At 43.3% G+C, this 21,735-nt stretch overlaps 1 protein-coding gene across 2 annotated transcripts; it reads right to left on the bottom strand.

Annotated features, from left to right (window-relative positions):
- Positions 1 to 55: 55 nt before the first annotated feature.
- Positions 56 to 17,642, bottom strand: SETD7 (SET domain containing 7, histone lysine methyltransferase). Of its 2 annotated transcripts, XM_033160598.1 has the most exons (8): positions 17,262 to 17,640; positions 9,305 to 9,434; positions 7,563 to 7,764; positions 5,846 to 6,035; positions 4,951 to 5,032; positions 3,594 to 3,711; positions 2,831 to 2,988; positions 56 to 1,263 (listed from the first exon to the last, which is right to left on the bottom strand). In XM_033160598.1, the coding sequence occupies exons 1-8, from the start codon at positions 17,299 to 17,301 to the stop codon at positions 1,083 to 1,085; spliced, it is 1,101 nt and encodes a 366-aa protein (XP_033016489.1). In that variant the 5' UTR covers positions 17,302 to 17,640; the 3' UTR covers positions 56 to 1,082. The 2 variants fall into 2 exon arrangements, 1 of the variants encoding a protein (XP_033016489.1); XR_004427356.1 differs by lacking the exons at positions 56 to 1,263; positions 4,951 to 5,032 and having other exon boundaries at positions 2,970 to 2,988; positions 17,262 to 17,642.
- Positions 17,643 to 21,735: the final 4,093 nt, after the last annotated feature.

Raw genomic sequence — 21,735 nt, 5'->3', positions numbered from 1 at the left:
TAAAGCTCTTTTCTTCCATTATGATATTGTTTCACTGATCACAGTTAAATGCTAGTTAAGAATTATAAAATGTATTTATTTTATAATTTCCAAAAAGCTATTTGACATGACATGTTCTACAGCAGAAATTGGGGTTTTTGCTATTAACCTTTAAATTACTCCTTTTCTTCCAGTTGTTTGTTCACCTATTTATCAAAATAAATTTACCCTGCTGGATTCTCACCTAACCATTTAGAGACAGGAAAGGGAGTGAAAAAGAAAAGGAAAAAAGTTTAGCAAGCAAAAAAACCTCATGGTACAACCTTGATTCACTTATTTTCACGCTGATTATAATCATCAGCATAACTTTATAAATTACTCTTTCACATTTCAACTTTATATTTAAAAAAGTCATTTAGAAATTACCCAGGTGTGAACATAATTAAAATCACACTAGCTCTGGTTTTCATAGGCACATTTCTAAAAACAGTTTGTCCGCAGAGCCATAAAAACCTACATTAAACCTCTGTGCAGTCTCCTAAAAGTGTTTTGTCTTTTAGCGAAATGACAGTGTTAAAAGAGAGAGGGAATCTACAAAGGACAGCCTTCTGTGCACCAAAGATAGAAATTGTTCTAAAGCAATATTCTCAAAGGTTTTTTTTGAGAGCAAAAATTACGCTCCTTTTCTAGAATATTAAAAACAGCACAGTTCTATTACCATCACAAAATGGCATGTGTACAAAATGCAGCTGCACAGTAACAACTAGGTTTGGTTTTTTTTTGGGGGGGGGACTCCAAACACCCTATTCCCCCCCCCCACCTTCCTAGAATTTGGCAACTTTGCATATGATACAGAATAGTTGCCAAATAATCACACTGCTTTGTATGGCATATTGAATAGTTCTTTTACAACACTAGCTAAGTTTTTAAAAATTGCTTGAACTTAAAAGGTTAAAACTTGTTATTATGGAAAATAAACCCTCTCTGGCACGGAGTGAAGGGTTGCAGGACAGCCATAGACAAATCCCTGACTGTCCCGGTTTTCAGTATCGGTATCAAGGGTAGTGCATAGATCCATTGTGAGGAGGGAAACTGTACGTTTGTCACTTCTTCTGAGTAGCCTGGAAGGCTTTCAGTTCCACCTGATACCAGCCTGGAGCTTCCGGCCCATTTTGTCCAATGGGATTGTGGTCGTATCCATAAGCCACTGTTAATTCTTCATCCTTCTCAACAGCCCTAATAGTGCGGATACATTTAATCAACCCAAAACGAGGATGAACGAACCTAGAAAGGAAGGAAGCATACACAGTCAGAAAAAGGAAACTCAGCAAGCCCAAACGATGTATTCGTTTTCTTGAAAGCTTTACATACTGTATTTTTCGCTCCATAAGCCTCACTTTTTTCCTCCTAAAAAGTACGGGGAAATATATGTGTGTCTTATGGAGCGAATGGTGGTCCCTGGAGCTGAATTGCCCAGGGGCCAAAAGAGGATCATGCTTTTTATTTTACAAAGAGAAAAGGAGGTGTTGAAAGGACCCCGCTCAGCAGCTGATCAGCAAGAGATCGGGAGAGAGATAAGAGTCCCGGCTCCCTTTCAGCCCCGCCCTCCATTGCTGAATGTGCTGCAGAGGGAGGTTGTTTGTTTCCCCAGCAACATGTGACTGGCTGATTAGATTATCTGTCTGGAAACTGTAGAAAAGGCTCCCTTTCCTTTAGCAGCTGCAGAAATGTGAGTTAAACCCCATAAAAACGGGGCTTTTCCTCTTTGCTTTTCCCCCTTTGCAAAAGGAGCTTTGCTTTTCCCCCTTTGCAAAAAAAGCTGCAAAACTTTTAGCTGATCCTAAAAAAAACATCAGGGCTTTTAGAGGAGGAAAACCAGGAAAAAAAAATTTCTTTGTTTCCTCCTCTAAAAACGAGGTGCGCCCTATGGTCCAGTGCGTCCTATGGAGTGAAAAATACGGTATATCCTGTGCGTTTCTTAGATATAGGTGACACAGAACTGCGAGAGAACCCTATAGGAGTGTTGCTGACCACTTTTTCCCCCGCAGCAAAATATTGTTAAATAGCAACAACAAAAGTTTGGGAAAAAGTTAAAGTTAAGCAGGTTTTGCCACGGGGGGGGGGGGAGGAGGTGCAGCAGTGCTATGCAGTCCGTCCACTGTGGATAACATAGGAGAGTGGGTGGGACTAAGAACAGAGGACAGCGGAAACAGCTCTCTTGACTCATAGTAGGGCCACCTCTGAACGCAGAGGCAAAGCTATGAAGCTACACATCAGCATCTTCTTCAACGCAAGATCCTGCCACCCGCCTCCCAGCAAAATGTTTGTGGCCGGTGCAGGATTTTCCATTTAGATAAAGGGTGCCTAAACTTTTCTGGACAGAGGGTTGTATTCACAACCCTTGGGAGTCACATGTTAACGTGGGCACGAACAAAGCACACAACTGGGCGTAGTTAATGAGTCTGCCTTACAAAAGGGTCTCCCACCAGCAATTCTACACCATTTAAAATAATTTATTTTCATTCATTAAATTTGGTTAAAAACCATTTAATTTTTTTAAATGACAAATTTGGTAGGTTTTTTAGGAGGAGGGCCCAAAAAATCTTCAGGAGTGGCCTGACCATGGGTGGTAAGGGCTAGCCACCCCTGACTCAGAGCATGATGGATAAGTGCCATTTCCCAGGAATGCTTCCCTTGCTTTCAACTGTATTTTTCATCAGTTTTTTCCCCACACACTTGATATAGTGCTGTGGTTGCAGTGGTCCTTTGATATCATCTGCTATCGCATTGGCAGACACAGTTCTGACACCTGAAAAGCAGCACCTTTATCAGGGACAAGTTTAATACTTACGAGTCATAGACACTATTTGGTGTGAAAGAATGATTTGCCTTGTGCCCCAATGAGGCACAGTATTTGGCTGCATGGTTGTAGGGTTCCGGTACATCTATGACTGTTTCGTCATCAAGGGATATTGTGTTTCCATTCAGAGCCCAGTCCCTGCCATCCACCTAAAACAGACATTGTTGCACTGTCAACTTTGTGTTTTTGTCAGGCTGAAGATACAATGCAGATTTTTCTTGTGTTACATGCTTTAAGGGAGAGAGACCAGTGGTATTCAATCAGGCTGGCAAGTACTCTACAAGGAAACAAATTTCAGAGAAGGAAAACATGCCACTCCAATAGTCCTGACCATAGTAAGTTGCATTGACTTCTTGCCCTTTCTGTTTCATTACCTCTACACAATAAATATCAGTTTTACAGCAGACTTGTGGCACACCTACTGAAATCTGTAGCCGAGTAAACAAAATCATCCTTAATTTTCTAAGGCTTGCTGGACTGATATTAAAGAAATTGAGAAGCAAGATACACTTTTAAGAAGACAATTCTCTGTGTAGAGAACCTATGGATGTTCAAATACCTGTACTTGTGAGATCCCATAATGACTACAGGATCCTTGAACATGCATTATATGAAATGAACACACTTTTTTTTTTTACCCAATCCTGGTGAATACTGAAACATTATTGAAATAACAGGGTGAACAAATAGCAAAAAAGTTTCCAAAAAGGAAGTGTTTCAGAAGCAGCAATGAGAAGTTTTCACTTCACTTTACCTCCTGGTGTGTAATTCGTACGCCATTGTAAAAGGCCATAACTGTGCCAGCCTCAGCAGATACTTTAGTAAATAACCCTTCTCCTGCGCTGGAAATGAGAGATGCATCTACATATACCCTGATGAAAGGAAAGAGTAAAAAGAAAATACAGTGTCATTATTACTACTCTGTAATACACGAATATTTTTAGAGAACTATTTTATTATTATTATTACTATTACTATTACTATTATTTTATTTGTACCCCGCCCATCTGGCTAGGTCCCCCAAGCCACTCTGGGCAGGTTCCAACAAATATTAAAATACATTAAAATGTCACAGATTAAAAACTTCCCTAAACAAGGCTGCCTTCAGGTATTTTCTGAATGTCAAGTAGTTGCTTATCTCTTTGACCTCTGAAGGGAGGGCGTTCCACAGGACGGGTGCCACTACCGAGAAGGCCCTCTGCCTGGTTCCCTGTAGCTTTGCTTCTTGCAGTGAGGGAACTGCCAGAAGGCCCTCAGCGTTGGATCTCAGTGTCCAGGCTGAATGATGGGGGTGGAGACGCTCCTTCAGGTATACAGGACCGAGGCCGTTTAGGGCTTTAAAGGTCAGCACCAACACTTTGAACTGTGCTCGGAAACATACTGGGAGCCAATGTAGATCTCTCAGGACCGGTGTTATGTGGTCCCGGTGGCCACTCCCAGTCACCAGTCTAGCTGCCGCATCCTAACCCCCTGCAGTTTCCGGGTCATTTTATTAGTTTGTGTAAATTTGAGATCATTAATTTTGGGCCATGGGAAGAAATACTAGCACAAGTGTCAAATGTGACAAAGCCTCTGTGTTTAGAAAAAGGAAAAGTGTATCAGCACTTTGTCCAACAATGTGCAGAGTCCCATCAAGTTTCTGTCCCTGCCAAATCCTGATTGTGTATATAGAAGATCACCTTCTGAACAGCCAAAGAAAAGTATTGAAATGTTTTTTGGGCAGGGGGTGGGTGGAGAAACAGTTATTTATAGCCACTGAGAGATATATTAAACAAAGAAATACTTTATTACCACAATTTTTCACTACTGTACTTAAAAATTCATTTAAAAATCACTTTTAAAAGAAATATAAATGTTTCCTCCTAATAGTTACAGATTTTTCATACCAGTTCATGATTTTAGGAAAACATTTCAATTCAATTAAGCTCATGCAAGATAACCATCAAATTAATGAGCTAATATGATATCATTTGCACACAAGTGGTTCTGTTTGCAATTCAAAGGAATAAAGTGTTGCTGAATTCTGTCTTAAATGCAAAAGCAGAGCAACTAAATTGTTTCTTTGCAATATTTAAGAAAGGGGGCAAAGTGATACACATAAATTATTCTACCTCTCCGATTCATAAGGATCAGGAAGAAGTGCATTTGTAGAAATGCAAGATGAAGTAGATTTATCAAAACTGTATACTGGGCCTAAAAACAAAGCAAAACAAAACAAAAAAGTACACAAATTAATGGACAATCAAGGTGAAGATGCAGGTCTCTCTCTTATTAAAGTGTTATGCATTCAACCCACCATAAGGAGATTAAGTTTTTAAAACAAGACAGCAAAAATACTGTATTTAGGTCTGTTTACTATATAATAAAACAGTGCTCTGCATACAATTTTTTCACCATTTTCATTTCTCCTTAAAACTGCAAGTAGTATTCAGTCACCTCTGTAACAAATATGAGTTCAGGTTTATACATGCTAGAAATAATGTTTCCCAACAGTGCTTTAACTTTATATTTCCCCCCTGAATATGTAAAATCAGGTTAAAAATGCATGCACCCCACATCAACTATGTGTGGTCAGTGCATATTATCACCAACACTTTTCTCAACAAAATCAAAAGCAGCAGCAATCGATATAGAACTGGGACCCAATTTCACCAGTTTTACCAAAGGAAGTGGAAAGTAAAATATGTGTCAACTGATATATAATATTTATACTTTGCATACCAGGTCCAAATTCAAAATGTAAAGTGAAGCGATCCTAAACTACCATTCCTTATATTTCTTCTGGCTCAGAGCGTACAACCCGCTCCAATCCATTTTGTCAACACACCATGGCAGCTCTAATTTTAGTAATTCTATCTTGCAGAGTGGAGGGCATTGGCACAAGAACAAAAATGGAGCAATGTGAAAAAAGAAAATCTGAAAGCATTGTTTGCTCGAAGTTATCTCCAAAAAGGTGTGTGGAAGCCATGCTACACAACACCATTTTGCACATCAAGGAGCACTTACTGCCTGGCAGCACTTCAAATTGTGGCTTCCCCTCTTCTACGGATACAAGGGTTGCCAGCTTTGCTTCCAACATTTCACCATCTATGAAGTGTCCATAATAGGCCATCTTCCCATCAGGGTACACATAGGCTATCTTCTGGCCGGTCATCTCTCCCTCTTCATTAACTTCTCCAACCAGATGTCCACCATCCTGAATGAGAAGCATAATATTGGTACAATAAATGCTGCATCTTTTTAAGTGGGAAATGTTTGTGCGTGCACACATGTTTTTGAAACCTTTCAATGGCAACACAGATATTGCACTGCATCCAACTACTGTAACTTTTTCGCAGAGGAGACCCATTGAAATTAATGGGCCTAAGCTAAGCATGTCAATGAGTCTACTCTGGGTATAATTTAGATGGATACCATCCAAAAGTAACAACTGTGCTAATCAAAATACATTTATAGTATTTTTGTTTCATAGATACCAGCTGCAGCTTAGGTTCTTTAAACCTCACTTCCTGCTGCCTCTGATCTTTTGCTACCCTGTACTTATCTCAGTGAGTTGTGTTTATTCCAGCAATCCAGTTCTGCTATAACAAAGCCCTGTATAAATCCAGGGTATTTCTTTTAAAAAAAAGGGGGGGAGGCCTCTTCCAAACAAATTGCAGCCATATTAACCATAAACCAAGTAAAATAACTGAACAGTATTCTTTAGCTCTTCAATCCATAAACAGATAGATGGATAAATAAATAATGCTTTTGTTGGGTTCTGTGAACCAAAGATAAAAATCGTAAGAGCCTTGTTAGAGATCCATTACAGCTTCATCTCCAAGATTGTGACAGCCATTATGGGCCTGTTCACTATTTTATTGAGAAGCACAGAACGGACACTTCCTTGAACATGTTCTTTGCATCTCTAGTCATGCCTAGTATGTTTATATATATATTTTTAACTTCCCAAGATTATCCAGGAAAATGCTGGTATTTATAATCACACTTTCACAGTTTTTACACAGAAGTCACCTTGACCTCCCTCCTTTGGGGGGGTGGGGTGGGGAGGACAGCAAAAATATAGATGTTTAAAAGCACACTGACTCCTTTTTTCTGGCTTCCGAGTTCAGAACATTTTGTTACAGTGGACCAATGTCTAAAGCATGTACATAGTTACTATTCAGTATTTATTTAGGCAAAGTGTCACTAGCTTGAGTGGCCTAAATAGAGCTATTCATTTGTGAAAGCCAGAAGCAACCCTGCTATAATGGTTCTAAATTAAAGACAGTAGAGAACTATGTTCAGTAAAGTATTTATGAAGAAAAGCACCTCTCTTAGAATGAAAAGTAAAACCCACAAATCCTTAAAAAGATGCACATGGCTGAGAAAAGCACATGGTGGATTTTACACTCATGTACACAGTTTGCACACAGCAGCAATTTGTGGAAGGCAAATGTATCCTACCATGCTGCATAATCTGCATCCAAATTATGAGAAGCCACAACCACCACAAGTGTGAAAAGGATTGCTAGGATTCTGGTAGGCTGCCAAATCACAACCCTTTGCTCTCCTTTGCAGGTGGCAGCTATGCAGCCCAGCTGCCTCTCTCCGCAGTGCAACAGGATTCGTCTTCCCCATGTGTCAGATATCACTTCATCCCCTACTTTGCTGCCACACCTCCCCATTTAGGTTTATAACTCATTTCCCACCTTGCGTATTTCAAAAAGTCCAACGTACTTACAGGGTAGTATATCCAACAAATCCCACATCGAATATTATCTTTGTATTGCCCTTTGAATATCAGTCGCCCATCAGCATCATATTCCTGGGCTGGCCCATTTAGTTCTCCATCTACGTAAGTGCCATGAAGAGCTGCTCCATCTTCATAAGTATATACACCCTGGCCTTGCAGAGCATCATCCACATAATAGCCTTCTAATGTGCTGGTAACGAGAAAAGGGTAGGGCAAAGGGATCAATGTTGTTGTTGTTCAGTCGTTCAATCGTGTCCGACTCTTCGTGACCCCATGGACCAGAGCACGCCAGGCACCCCTATCCTCCACTGCCTCACAGGGATCAATAGTATCTAGTTTATTTTATGAAATGTTCTCAAAGTAAAGATGTCTTATTACCTTAAGGACACTCTCCCCACAATGCAGAACTGCTTGGGCTTCAACATCAGCCTCAGCCACTTTGCTCTCTGTACCATCATATCAGGTAAGTGAGCAACAGGACCTTCTTGGTAGTGGCCCAGTGACTCTAGCAATCTGTACCTGCAGAGATCTGTCAAGACTACCTCTCTGGTTCATTTTCATCACAAGTTGAAAACATTTCTTTTCTGTGCAGCCTTTAACACCCCTCGAGTTTTACTGTTACTGGTTTTTTATACTGTAGATCATTGCTCTTAATCTGTTTATGGAAGTGTTTAAAAAGTGTGTGTTGCTTTTTAATTTGGTTTTAAAAAATGTTTTACTGGAGGCTAAACCCCTGCTTGCTCTGCTTACCAACCCACCTGCCACCCCCCCACATTAACACTTTAGCGCTTCCCCTTCCCACCCCATGCAACTATTAAGCTTGGTTTCCCCCCTCCCCAACCCCCTTTCTGATACCACTTCTCTCTTCTATAATTCAATCCCACTTTGTACCCGTTTTCACCTTCACCCCCTGCCTATGCCTCCTCCTCCTTTTGTGCAACCTCCCTTGCACACACACACCCCTGATAACCTCATATTATACATCTCCCATACATTGTATTGCTAAGCACCCTTTTTACCTTCTGCCCAATTATGAAATCACTATCCCCTGCTATTCTTCAGACTCTTTCATGCCAGTTTTCATATTCAACCCCATTCCGATGCCACCTGCTTCCTCCTTTCTTGCACCCCCGTTTCTATCATCACTCCCTTTCTACTTCCACCACCTCCTTACTTTTCTGAACTGTCCCTTGCACACGGATTACCCCCATTTCCAGGCTTCTTCCTCTCTCCTGTTCAGCAGTCTCCCTTGTGCACACACCCCATGCTATTACTGTATGTTTAAGATGACTAGAACCTTAAGAGAGCAAAGCCTGTCAAGTTGTCTTGCTCATTTAGAGAAGGTTACGTCCGTTGATGGATGTTGTATATATAATTACTGTACTGGACATGGAGCTCTGTGTTGAAGACAACACATGGTACCAGGAGTGAAATACATTGCAGGAAGGTACTATGGATTGTTTCAGGGCTCTAATGAGGCAGCTGAGGAATGGAAGAGGGAGAAGTTTAGAACAGCTTCCCCCCCCCTTCAGTGTCTCTCTCTTCTTGCTCTACTCAAACAGCATTAGCAGAGTGAACTACAAGGGTAAGGTGTGGGAGGAGACGTACTGTATTAACTTTGTCTTATTTTCACAACCATAGTATAGGGGGGAAAACACAAAGTTATAAAAATATTTCAAGTATTGAGCAAAAAGAAAAAGAAACATAGCCATACCCAAAAGAATGCCTACCTTCCATCAAAGAAGAAGAACTTTCCACGGCCATTTTTCTCTCCATGCACAAAGTTTCCCTCAAATCTATCTGTGGAGGAGTATGTGACCGTACAGAACCCGTGCGGCATCCCATCATCATCGAGTGCACCTAATAAAAATTGAAAAGAGGCCAGTGAGACCAAGAGAATGATACTGCAAGAGTTCATGCAGATGTACCGGTACCTTCATGTGGATTGGATGTGGGGTTTTCTGCTTTAGCACAAGCTCCGACTCCTAACACAGCCTCTGTTCCTCTACTGCTGCACAATCCTGGCTCAGACATCAGCATGGATTACTGCCCTTACCCTTCATGCTTTGGCCAAACTACTCACTTTTTAAGAAACATTGTTTTCAGATATCCAGCATATTTATTAACTGAATTGTTTCTTTGTCCTTCCCCTTCTTAACTTAAAACACTATTTTGGATGTGGGGGCTGAAGAACAGTTGTGCAATTGCCCTAAGAACCAGCCAGCCAGTGTTCTGCATAGCTGAGAAGCTTCAAGCAGACAGAACCTATTCACACACAGACACATCAAGTACATTACAATAGAATGATGTCAAATTCACAAAACAAAACGTGAAGAATGTACATATACAGAAACATAACGCAGTATAAAATAAATAAAATCAGAGTGCTACAAAGCAGTATAATGTAAAATTCCAAACACCACAATGCATATACAATCATTTGTCCAAGTTCACTCACCATCCATTTCACACAGAATTCACTACCTCAAACATTACCACTTATACAAAAACCTCTCATACCCAACAGCATCACAATTCACATACAAAGGGTTACTGCCAAGCATACATATAAAATACACTCCTAATGTCTGAAGCGCTCATGAACTCATGCCCCACTCCCATGGGACTATCTAATTCTCTTCTCCCATCTCTCACCTGAGAAGGGTCCAGATCTATACCGGAGCAGGTTTCCACCCTGGAGGGTATAGAACTACTTCCATCCACTCACTCCCAATTGCAGAATCATAACACGTGTCTTCTGTTTTAATTTTATATTTGTTGTATCATTGAAAGCAAACAAACAAATATTTAAAGAATAACATGTGTGGTACTGCACAACCTCAACACCTGATAAAGAACCACCAGCACTGGTAGCATCACCCTCACACTCAAGGTACCCCTAAACGTCATCATCACCTCATAGAATCATAGAATTCTAGAGTGGGAAGGAACCCTGAGGGTCATCTAGTCCAACCCTCTGCAATGCAACTGTCCCATATGGGGATCGAACCTGCAATCTTGGCAGTATCAGCACCATGCTCTAACCCACTGAGCTAAGCCACTAGTCCCCAGATTGTTGCAGCCAACCAGATGCTAGGCTCTTTCCCTCTGCACCAGCAACATGGCCTGGTTATATGTTATGAGTCAACTCCGGTCATTATTTAGCGTCAGCTATAACTCAAAGTCATGCCCAACATAGTTTTCTTGACTACAGGAAATTCCATAGCCTGTATGGGCCATGCCATCAGTCTGCAGCAGAAAGAAGGGATGTAGGGCTATTCTGTCACCCTGGTTAGGGGCCAAATCCATCACATCTCCCTTCTCTCATCTGGCAACAGCTGTTTCATTAAGCCGCAGCAGAAGGAGACATGGGAAGCAGGGTCACTCCATCATTTCTGCTAAGAGACCAGCTGCCATCCTTTGCACTAGCAAATGCACTACTATGAGGAGAACCACAGCTAGTTTTGCTAAGGAGTTGCTGCAGTGTTTATTAGATGTCATTCCCCAGTGCACAGCCCGGTCGTACAAAACCAGAAATCCTAACCCCAACCTGCAGCACTACAAAACTTGGGATACGTGTGAGGAATGTGTTTTGATCGACATGTATCCTATATGCTTCTCATACTTGAGACAACTGTTTGCTCATGAAATGGTTAATGTTCTTGAGGAGAAGAAATAAGAACCAATCAAGCTTCGAGCATTTTTATATCCGTTCAAATATCTGTCTTCAGAGTTTGTGACAGACAGCAAAAGCACAGGCTGTTTTAGAGCAGTGTTTTTCAACCACTGTTCCGCGGCACACTAGTGTGCCGCGAGATGTTGCCTGGTGTGCCGTGGGAAAATTACTTTATATATAGTCAATATAGGCACAGAGTTAAATTTTTTAACATTTTCTAATGGTGGTGTGCCTCGTGATGTTTTTCATGAAACAAGTGTGCCTTTGCCCAAAAAAGGTTGAAAAACAGTTTTAGAGGACTCTTACAGGGACTCCAGTACTGGTACTTGGCTGATCTGTAGGAATGGGTTGCACAAGCCATCCAAGAAAGCATAAATTGTGTAACTGTCAGTCCTCAGGCAAAGCTCACTTGTAACTTTATATCAGTCTGCAGTGGCTGAACCAAACTTGTCATTTGTCCCACACAGTCTCATTGAGACTACTGAATTATTTTTCCATTTTGCTTTTTAGCAGGCTTGGAGTCAGCCTCTTAGGTTGTGTGCACATTATCGTTTACTCTGGAACCACTGTGATCTCACCACTGGTGTCTGAAGCCATGTGCAAATGGCCACAATCCGTCTCCATCCTATAGTTTATTGAGAAATACTGCTGCATGATGTATTAATGCTGCAGTTAAGCTGAAGTGTGTACATTTGAGAAGGAAGATTGCACAGCAAAAGTGGCCATGGCATGGGAGCAAGAAGGGAGAGAGATTGAGAGGGAGGAAAGGAGTGATTCAAAACTTTTAAGTTAATGTGTATATAGCCTTAGTTAAGGAGAAAATTCAAAACCTTGATCAAATTTTGCTTAAAGCCTCTGGAACTCAAGATCGTAACAGATACAAGATAGTAACAAGCTGGGGGGATGAGAACAAAGGGGCCTGCAGGCAATCAAATGACACTTCCATGTCAAGGTGTAGAGATTGACGCAAAGAAAGAAAGCTGCACTGATAAACTAGGGATGAGTGAGCCCAAACAGCCATGACTGTCATTCTGCTGTTTAAATCTCATCTCTGCAAATAATGATACTCACTGTTGAACTACACACACACCAGAATGTATTTCCTACCCGAGAAGGAAATAACTGAATTCTGTATTTGCAGCAAGAGGAAAGTGTGGTGAATTGAACATTCAGAAACAACATTATTATTTTTCTTATTACAGCCAATTAAAGTCAGTTAATTATGTTTGTTCTCAAAACACATGCACACACACACTCCTAAAGTCTTCTGCAGTTGCAGAAGGAGCAGAGTGCTTAGGACACACTTTGTCATTAATTACACTAGTGCAGTCACATCCAACTCCCAAGAGACTATGATCTACTCCCAGTATAAACTGGCAGTCATCTACCCATTGTCATTGGAGGGAGGAGAAGCACGCATGTGGTGGATTGCCCAGAGTTCTTCAGCTTGTATTTGTTAACTTTTGGTAAACTTTATTTAATCCCACGATCGATAAGGGTCCTGCGATCTACCGGGATCAGCTGGGGATCTACTGGTAGATCATGATCTACAGGTTGGACATGCCTGCAGTAGTGTAACGTCCTAAAACCTGTTGCACACCAGCACTACTGCAATGCTATACCACCACCATAGGCAGATATACTGCTGTTCATGTTTAAGGCTGGGGCTCTACAGTAGCTCAAAATGGTTTTGAATCATTAGCAATTAAGAAGCTCACTTACACACATAAATACATATATATATAATCTCACAAATGGAAGCTTTCCTTTCCCAGCTTAAAACTGCAGCTGCAAAAAAAGTCTTGAGAGGTGAGATGAAGGGGGTGGGGTGGGTGGAATGGCAATCTTTAAGAATTGGATAGGGTCACAGAAAAACAAATTTCACTCTGATATGGGCAACTTAGGGCCACTTGGTTTCTGAACTAAAAAGACACAACTGATTTTAAGAGACTTGGTGATGTGACAAAGGCATCCTTTCCTATGACTTGCATTAATTATTTTATTTTGGCCCACTATTAAGATTAAAAAAAAAATGAACAGAGATTGCGTAAGTGTCTATTATTCCACTTTCTGGGTGGTGGGGGTGGTGAGCCTGAATCCAGCTTGAATAAGCCAACACTGCATTGACTTGCAGACATAGAGATTGTGTGTTTGGGGTAGGGGGATGCACAGGCATGCACACATTTGAAACAATTTCTTCTTCTGCCCTGCCTATTGTAAGGCCAGTATCAGGCTTCATACCAGGACATTTTCAATACTGCCCATCAATCCTTCCACATTTCCAACCCTGCTGTCACTTCTGCAATTTTGTTGCACTTCTGAATCAAACCCTGTTGACTAATAAAGCTCTCCTGGCAAGAATAGGAGACAAGGGGGAGCTGCCAGGGTCCAAACCAAATGGAAATGTTAAGGATTCCCAATTTAGTCAATGATCCCAAGGTTCAGATCTACACTATAGAAATAATTATATATATATATATATATATATGACATATTTTATATGTAAGTTGTTGAAGCAAGCACCTGACAAGCTACATATTACTATAATACTTGAAATTACAAAATTCTTGTTAGGGAGAAATCATTAAGAAGCCAACTAAAATGTCATCATACTAATAAAAGTATTGTCCTAATAGGGCTTTAGGGATTTTTCTAATGGGCCAATATGGTTACCTTTACTTTCTGTATTCATGTGTAAATGCTTGAAACGCACATAATTAAATATTTACAAAAGACAACGTCTTTCCATAGCTCCAATCACTATGTTTTTAGATTACCAGCACTCAATACAGTATCCCACAATTTCTATCCTAGAGTTTGCCACAAGGATCTGGAGTGGAAAAATAATTTCAGATTGGTACAGTAAATATTATAAATCAAAATTGAGTTTCAGCTTCAGTGCTGCTCATTTTGCTTTCTGGCCCCTATTTCTCCTACCAAATCCCTCCTATAGGCAGAACCTCTGCCTCGGCTTGCACAGATGACTGTAACCCCAGTACAATTGTTCAAGCAGCTCTGTTCTGCTTTTATTTGTTAGAGAACAATAGAGCTCATTTTTACAGCGTTTATTTTTTCCATAGGGAAAAAAATGCTTCAAAATACAGCTGCAGTCCCACCCACAAACTGTGCACAGGCAAGCCCCCATAGGTTTCAATGGAATTTACACTTAACTAGGGGCAGAATTCAATAATGAATTGAGTTACCGGTACTCCTTGGAATTTAAGTGATCATTTACGGTAAATGTAGTCAACATAGGAATTAAGCCAGCGGCAGCCAAAGATACTTCACGCTGGACTAAAGAGGAAATCTCTGGCCACCAACACCATTATAATTTCCAAATTTAATAGTGCCAGGTTTACAACATAGCTGCTCATTTGCACGCCAAGAGTGAAGCAGTCCATACAATACACTGCATTGATTCTACATGCCCCACTAGAACTACTTGGATCCTTTCAGGACCAAAATCTATGGACTCAACACAATACTTGTCAGGGAACTGTCCCCGGCGCAGCGCAAGGTGGTGGAAGGGCTCTCAGGATGCTACAGAGAGCCCCGGTCCCACCTGACCAGCAGCACCTCCTCTGGCAGCAGAGGCAGCAGCGAGGCTTCCAGCGGGGAGGGGCATGCATTTCAGGGTATGGAGGGAAGAGGCTCTGAGGGTGCTGGAGAGACCCTGCACTCCCCTAGCTCAAGGGGCGATGAAGGAGACACGTAGCTTCCGGTGTCCCAAAGGCGTTGAGGGGTGAAACGAAAGGATGGGAGGTGGGGTTTCCGTATACCGAAACTCTTTTGTTGGGGTCAGAACTGGAAGGGGCCATTCCCGGATTCTGACGATGCTTGATACAGACATGAACTTATTAGCTCTGCACTGTACATAGTTTCCACAATAAAACTATTAAAGGAAACCTGGAGTTTTGCCTGCTTACTCATGAGCAACTAACCGAGGACCTTACAATACTATTTCCAGGAGTAGTGTTCAAAGACGAATATCCAGAGTTGAAAAACTGTGTCACTGTCCAGAAAGATTAAAGGGAGAAAAAACCCAAAATCTACCTACCCTTTCTAACAATTTCAAAGTCATACACATTTTAATGTTTTTCCATAGATGTGGAACTATAATATTACTGAATGGCCCAAAAGCAGGAAATTAAGAAACCAGGGCACTAAAGCTTGTCAAGCCTTGCCATTTTAGCCATGCATCTTTTCACATTTCATAAAGCCCCAGATCAATAAATCAAGTAGTGATAGCATCATGAAAAGGCTCAACTTTCATTAAGCTTTCGTGGTTGCTGAAAACATTTCTGACAACGCAAATTGTAATTACATTGCTAGAATGTATTATACGTGGGCCTGACTTTGGAAACTTCAGCTGGTGCAGAAAATGCTGCTAAATTATTAATAGGGACCAAACATATATAACGTTGGTTCTGGCATGACTGCAATGGCTTCTGGGCTCAATTCAAAGCTCAGTACCTTGCAGAACATCTCTACTCATGAGAGTCTGTCTGGACCCTCTGGTCATCACCGGAGGCCTTCCTGCAAGTATCCCCTTGCAGGAGTACAGAAGCTGTTAGAGCTGGGGTCAGCAACCTTTTTCAGCCCCTCAGGCCATGTGGTGGGCCAGAATATATTTTGAAAAAAACAAAAACCCAATGAATTCCTTTGCCCCACAAATAACCCAGAGATGCATTTTAAATAAAAGCACACATTCTACTCATGCAAAAACACGCTGATTCTCGGACCGTCCGCAGGCCAGATTGAGAAGGCAATTGGGCCGCGACCGGCCCCTGGGCCTTAGGTTGCCTACTCTTGTGTTAAAGGGTCTTCTCAGCAGTGACTCCCCTATTTAGGGAATGCTCTCCCTAGGAAGACCCACTTGGAACTAAGATGGTCATATTTTCAGAGGCAGGCAAAAACTCCCAGGCATTTTATTGTTGAAGTTTTCTCATCTCCTGCTGAGGCGGGGTTGTTTCCCCACCCCCACCCCACCCCACCCCAGTTTGTTGTTTGTAATGGTGGTGGATCATATTATAGTAGTACAAGTGGCTGGATAATTTAACTTTTTAGATACTTATGTGTCTTTAGAGTAGGCTTGGATTTTATTGCATGTATTTTTCTGGATCCTTTTGTTGCACGGATGCAAGTGGCCTTAAGACCCTTGTGGTGAAATACAATTAATGAATGATTTAATTATTATCCTTAGAACAGAGAAAGATTGTGCAAGCATTCACATATTTTCAACACTGTCAAACTGTGGAAAGATCCCCATTGGCCCCTCAATCACACATTTACCTAGGAGTGGGGAACCTGTAGCCCTCCAAATGTTGTCGAACTACAACTCCCATCATTCCTGTGGGCTGCTGCTTAGGGGAGCTGGTGACCCACAACATCTGGAAGACCACAGGTCTCCTCCCCAGCTTAGAATAAAGAGTCCCAGTGATTCTAATAGAATTTGGTAACAACATAAAGATCTGGCATGCTGTCTCCGCACCTATCACGCATTTCCTGGAGGAGGAGGAAGAGCACAAGCGCTTGCAGACCGAGATGGGGCAGCTATTTCTGTCTGAGCTTATTTGGGAGGGCAGCTCGCTCTGGGCTTCTTCGCGCGATTGGCTCCCCTCAAAGCTGCAGTCGAGGCCGAGCCACGCGCCTCCGGCCAACTTCCAAGCTCCGGGCTCAAGGCAGCCTGCCTCGCGCGCTTGGTCTCCTCCTCCCCCCGAGGTGTCCCCCCTCCCTCGTGTCCCACGAAGGAGAACAAGAACCAGCCCGCCAAACCACCACAACAAAAGCGGGAGAAAGAAGGCGGTAAGAAAAGCACCATATTTGCCCCCACGAAACGCGGCGGCGGAAAGGGCTCCTTGGAACAGTTACGACGCGGAGATGCGCGAAGCCCCAGCGCAAAAAGGCGCCTCGGAGACCCCCGTCCCTGCTCTCCCTCACCCCCGCCCCAAGACGCTGTGCCCGCCTTCCCTCCCTCGCTCCCTCCCCTCAGACCTAAGGGACGCAGTTACCCTCGACGGTCTCTTCCAACGTCTCCTCGTCACTGTCCATGGCTCAGCGCGGAGAGACAACTTCCTTGGCTCGGCTGGCCCTGCTCGGGAGCGCGCCCGCCGCGCTCTTGTCTGTGTCCCGGGCCCCGGCACTCGGCCGGAGAGGGCGGCTGGCTGCCGCTGTGTCCCCCCGAGAGCCCACGAAGGCGGCGGCGGGCGAGTGAGGGGCCGCCGCCGCGCAGCGCGCTCTAGAAAGCCGCGAGTGCCTGCGTCGCCGCCCGCTTGCTTGTCTCCCCACGCTCGGCGCTCGGCGCTTTGTTATAGAGCAGCTGATCCGCTGACATCACCCTGGGCTGGGGCTGCTCCCTGACTGACAGCTCCCCGCGCAGCCCCAAAAGCAGGGCCCGCCGCCGCCGGCGCAGCAGGGGGAACAGGCGAGGCAGGCGCACGCCGCCGCCGGCTCTCCGCGCCAGCGCGCGCAACCAAACGCTCGGGGAGCACGAGGGTCGAGCCTCGGCGCTGCTTAGAGTCTCCCTGGTATCCACGCGCGGGAAGGAAGCTCGGGGCGGGAAAGAAGAGCTTCACTAAGGACTAGGTTGCGCCACGCAGCGCAGCGGGATGGCGGCGTGCGCGGAACACTCCAGCTGCCGCGGCCCGCGAGGAGAAGCTAGCAGAAACACGCCGGAGGGGAGCTGGAACCTCATGGGCCGAGGCGCCCATTCTAGAGCCGCTTTCCTGGGACTAAGCCCCATTGGGTAAGCACTCAGTGGTGCTGACTTCTGAGTATTTTATTTTATCAGATTTGCATACCGCCCTTCATCTGCAGGTCTCAGGGCGGTTCACAACATAAAATCGCCACATGATAAAATACAGGATAAAAAAAAGAACACACACACACACACACAAACACCCTCCTCCACATGTCTAGGACTGCAGGGTAACTGGCGAAGCAAATGAGTGAATTTGGAGGTATATAAATCAATAGCCACTTAGATTCAACCTTGAAAGTGAGAAAGAAGTAATAAACTGGAGCCCGGTTTTCATAGGGTTCTTCTGAATGGAGCCTTGTATCGCAAGCATAAAGGCCAGATCTGCACATTCATTATACTATACTGTGTAAGGCTGTTCATTCATTGTATAAACTGATGGAAATACCTTTATGATGTATCTGGTGCCAGTGTCACTATGTGTGTGTGTGTAAAAACACTAGCTAGATATAGACATACCAAGAAACAGAACAATAATATTGAATGAGATTTGAAGAGTGATTGCATGTCCCCCTTCTTGGAGGTCTTCAAACACAGGGCGGACTAGGAGTCCTCTAAAAAAACAACCCTCCAACTGCATGAGAAGCTTCTGGCTTTTCACATTGCTTCTGGCTGGGAGCAAAAGGTCTTTAAAGATGTCTTCCTAGGACATTCCAGCTCTCCTCCAAGCACAGTACTTTTGTCTCTTATTGTGGCAAACATTTGATGTTACAGAGGAAATGTATAGCCATTGGATCAATATGTACAGCACAATCAGTTCATATCTACTTAGAATAAATCCAACTGTGCTCTAGTTAAGTGTGTATATGATCGTAATCTCAAAGGTTACCTTTCCATTCTCCAGCACTTTGAACCTGAGGTTTTGCACACTTGAACCCAATGCTCTAGTCATTGCCCATTGGGTATTTGATAGGAAAGTGAGGTTTGGACCAAAGTCATCAACCAAACAAAAGCATGCTTATCTGGGTTTTAAACAATGCACAACAAAGTATGTTCATGAACCACCACCACCCATCCCCATTCCCCTTCTATACTGTTGCAAATAGTTTCTATTTTTTAACTGAAGTATACTCATTCATCTGTGTTTAGTTACACTTTTTACAGCAGCCAATATATGACACATGCTTTAAGGAGAATCCCTCGCCTGTGCCAGTTAGAAATATTACTTCACTTTCCCTTCAGTGGTGCTTTTCCTGGTAGACCTAGTTCCCATCAAAAATAAAACTCAGCAGCAAAGTTGAAGAAGAGCTTAAGCTTCCTAGCTTTATCTGTCCCTGTACAATGCAGCATTGTACCATTGTTGCCAACTACCACAAGATAGGAAGGGCACTTCAGTTCCTAAAAGCAGATACTGTATATTCATTACCTACCTCTTTTCTGGGAATTAACATGAGCCACATAAAGCTGCTGAGAAACACCTCTGTGGCTTACAACCTGTTTATACATCTTCCTGATCCATTCCCACACTTCAGTGCATTTCCTCTTCACTTTCCAAATTGCAAAAAGTCTCATTCTTTTTTAAAGCTACTTTGTTGCACTCAGACTGGGGTGGGGCACCTCCAACCACAGGCCGGTTTGGGCCTTACATGGGTCCCAGTTTGTCCCACAAGGCCATTTCCTGCAAACTACACATACTTTTCCCATACCTAAAGTCATTTATGATGTATGGTGTGGACACAACTGGCATGCAACCAACCCCAGAAGAAAGCAGAGCGGAAGTCACTGCCTGTCGGCTATGAGCAGTGACTTTGTGACTGCTGGATCCGCTGAGCGACCAAGTTCCTCATGGGAAACTCAATTGCACAGCTGATCCTTGCAGGAAAACAGCTTTGCCCGCTCTTGGCTCTGCACTTCCCAAGCTTCTGTTCCCAAGTGTCCAAAAGCCAGTTGGGCCTTTGACAGGTGTGTGGGACAACCCACTTGTCAGTCATCAGCTGGGTTGTCCAGCCACCTGTCAAAGGTGCCTTGGGGAGTGGGGTGAGGACAAGTGAGGCCAAAAGGTGCCCCACCCCTGCTCTAGGGCAACAGGCCATTTTAATTGACTTTAGTTATGCAAACCTACATTTATGGTATGTGCTTGAATCCCTCCCATAAAGTAGTGACAGTCTGGAGACTGCTTGTGTGGCAGTGGCTCAATGCAGAGATTTGTTATGTCAATTGGTTCTACTGTGTGCAGTGAGTTTTCTTGCCAACATTGTGCAGAACTGCACAGTAACTTTCCACATGGGGAACTTCCTGATTTGGATGATTTATCAGTACCCTAATCATTGCTTTTCTGCTTTAGACTAGAAGTGAAAAAGGAGCGCTAATTGCAGATTTCTAAGACCCCGTAGCCAAATGGGCAGTTGCATTCCTCCCAGCTTCAAATACAGAGAAGGGTGATTTGCAGTGAGACCATTGTGCATGGGAAAATACCCTCTCACTGTACTGATAATGATTGCCCAAGCTGCAGGGAGGGTGACAGGCAGGGGGAAAAACAGATATACAGGCAATACATTTTGGGAAGGGAAGGGTAGAAGTGATAGAGTTTACTAGTCCTAGAAAGGAGAGATTACAGGGAAGGAAATGGCTGGAGCCATTTGTGTGTTTGAGCAATTTATACAGATGATAGATCATCTACACCTGGGAAAATTACCCAGCTGTTCCATTGAGTTTTTCAAAAAGCTATGGAGAAGATTGGAAGCAGGATGGGGAAGAAGAGGGAGATGTTTGGTTTATTAACTCTCTTCATGTAAGCATAACTACTTCCTCTACAGATATTATACTCATGGGTTAGAGGGATTTTTCTGCTGATTGCAACTTTGCCAACTCCTGGTTAGGATCCTAAATCTCTGGGCCAGATAGTCCTAATTTCCAGCACACTCTGGAGCAGCTGCCTCTCTGGGATGGGAAAGACCCAAGTAAGTGAGTCTTTTAGAGGTTGAGGCTGTGGAAAGGAAGTTAGAGCATGGTGCTGATAATGCCAAGGTTGCAGGTTTGATCCTCATTTGGGATAGCTACATGTTCCTGCTTTGCAGGGGGTTGGACTAGATGATCCTCAGGGGCCCTCCCAACTCTACAATTACATAATTCTATGAAAGGAAGAACAAATCTTATTTTGGCTTCTCTTCCGGGCATATTCCTCCCTCTAGGTCTAAGCTCCAGTCCAGAGGTTTCAAGAGCAGCACAGAGATGTTTGCAAAAGAGCTTTCAAACAGGCTTACACTAAGCTTTGGCTTTGTGCACACCTGTTACCCTCAGGAGAAGTGGTGCACACAGCCGGTGCTGAATCAAACTCTGCCCCGGCTATTGGCTAACATCAGCCCCCCCCCATGACATCAGCTGAGTGGCATGTGGGTGTGGGGTTGTTTTTTTTAAGGCATTACAGACCAATTGTGACAACCTGTCCAGCCAAGATTGTTTCACAGGCTGGTGGTGTCCAACCCCTGCAGTACAGAATACATATGCTGTAAAGATTATATGGGCGAAATGGGGAAAGGCAAGAGATTTAGAAATTAGGTGAAAGTAGGGCATAGAGGAGAGGCGAGTCAGAAGGCAAAAGAGAGATGGGCAACATTCTCCCACCATAACAATGAGTTGGCAGGTGCTTTTTCTTCTTAATACTTTGGAGAAATGGCACCTGTGCCAATGCAGTGAATTTGGAGAAAAAAGGAACATGTTAGATAACTGGTACAGCTGAATAGAAAGTGATGGCAAACTCACAGTATGCAGAAAGTATAATAGCACAG

Source organism: Lacerta agilis, chromosome 9 (assembly GCF_009819535.1).
Source record: "Lacerta agilis isolate rLacAgi1 chromosome 9, rLacAgi1.pri, whole genome shotgun sequence".
Lineage (NCBI taxonomy): Eukaryota > Metazoa > Chordata > Lepidosauria > Squamata > Lacertidae > Lacerta > Lacerta agilis.
This window is presented reverse-complemented; position numbering and strand designations above follow the sequence as displayed.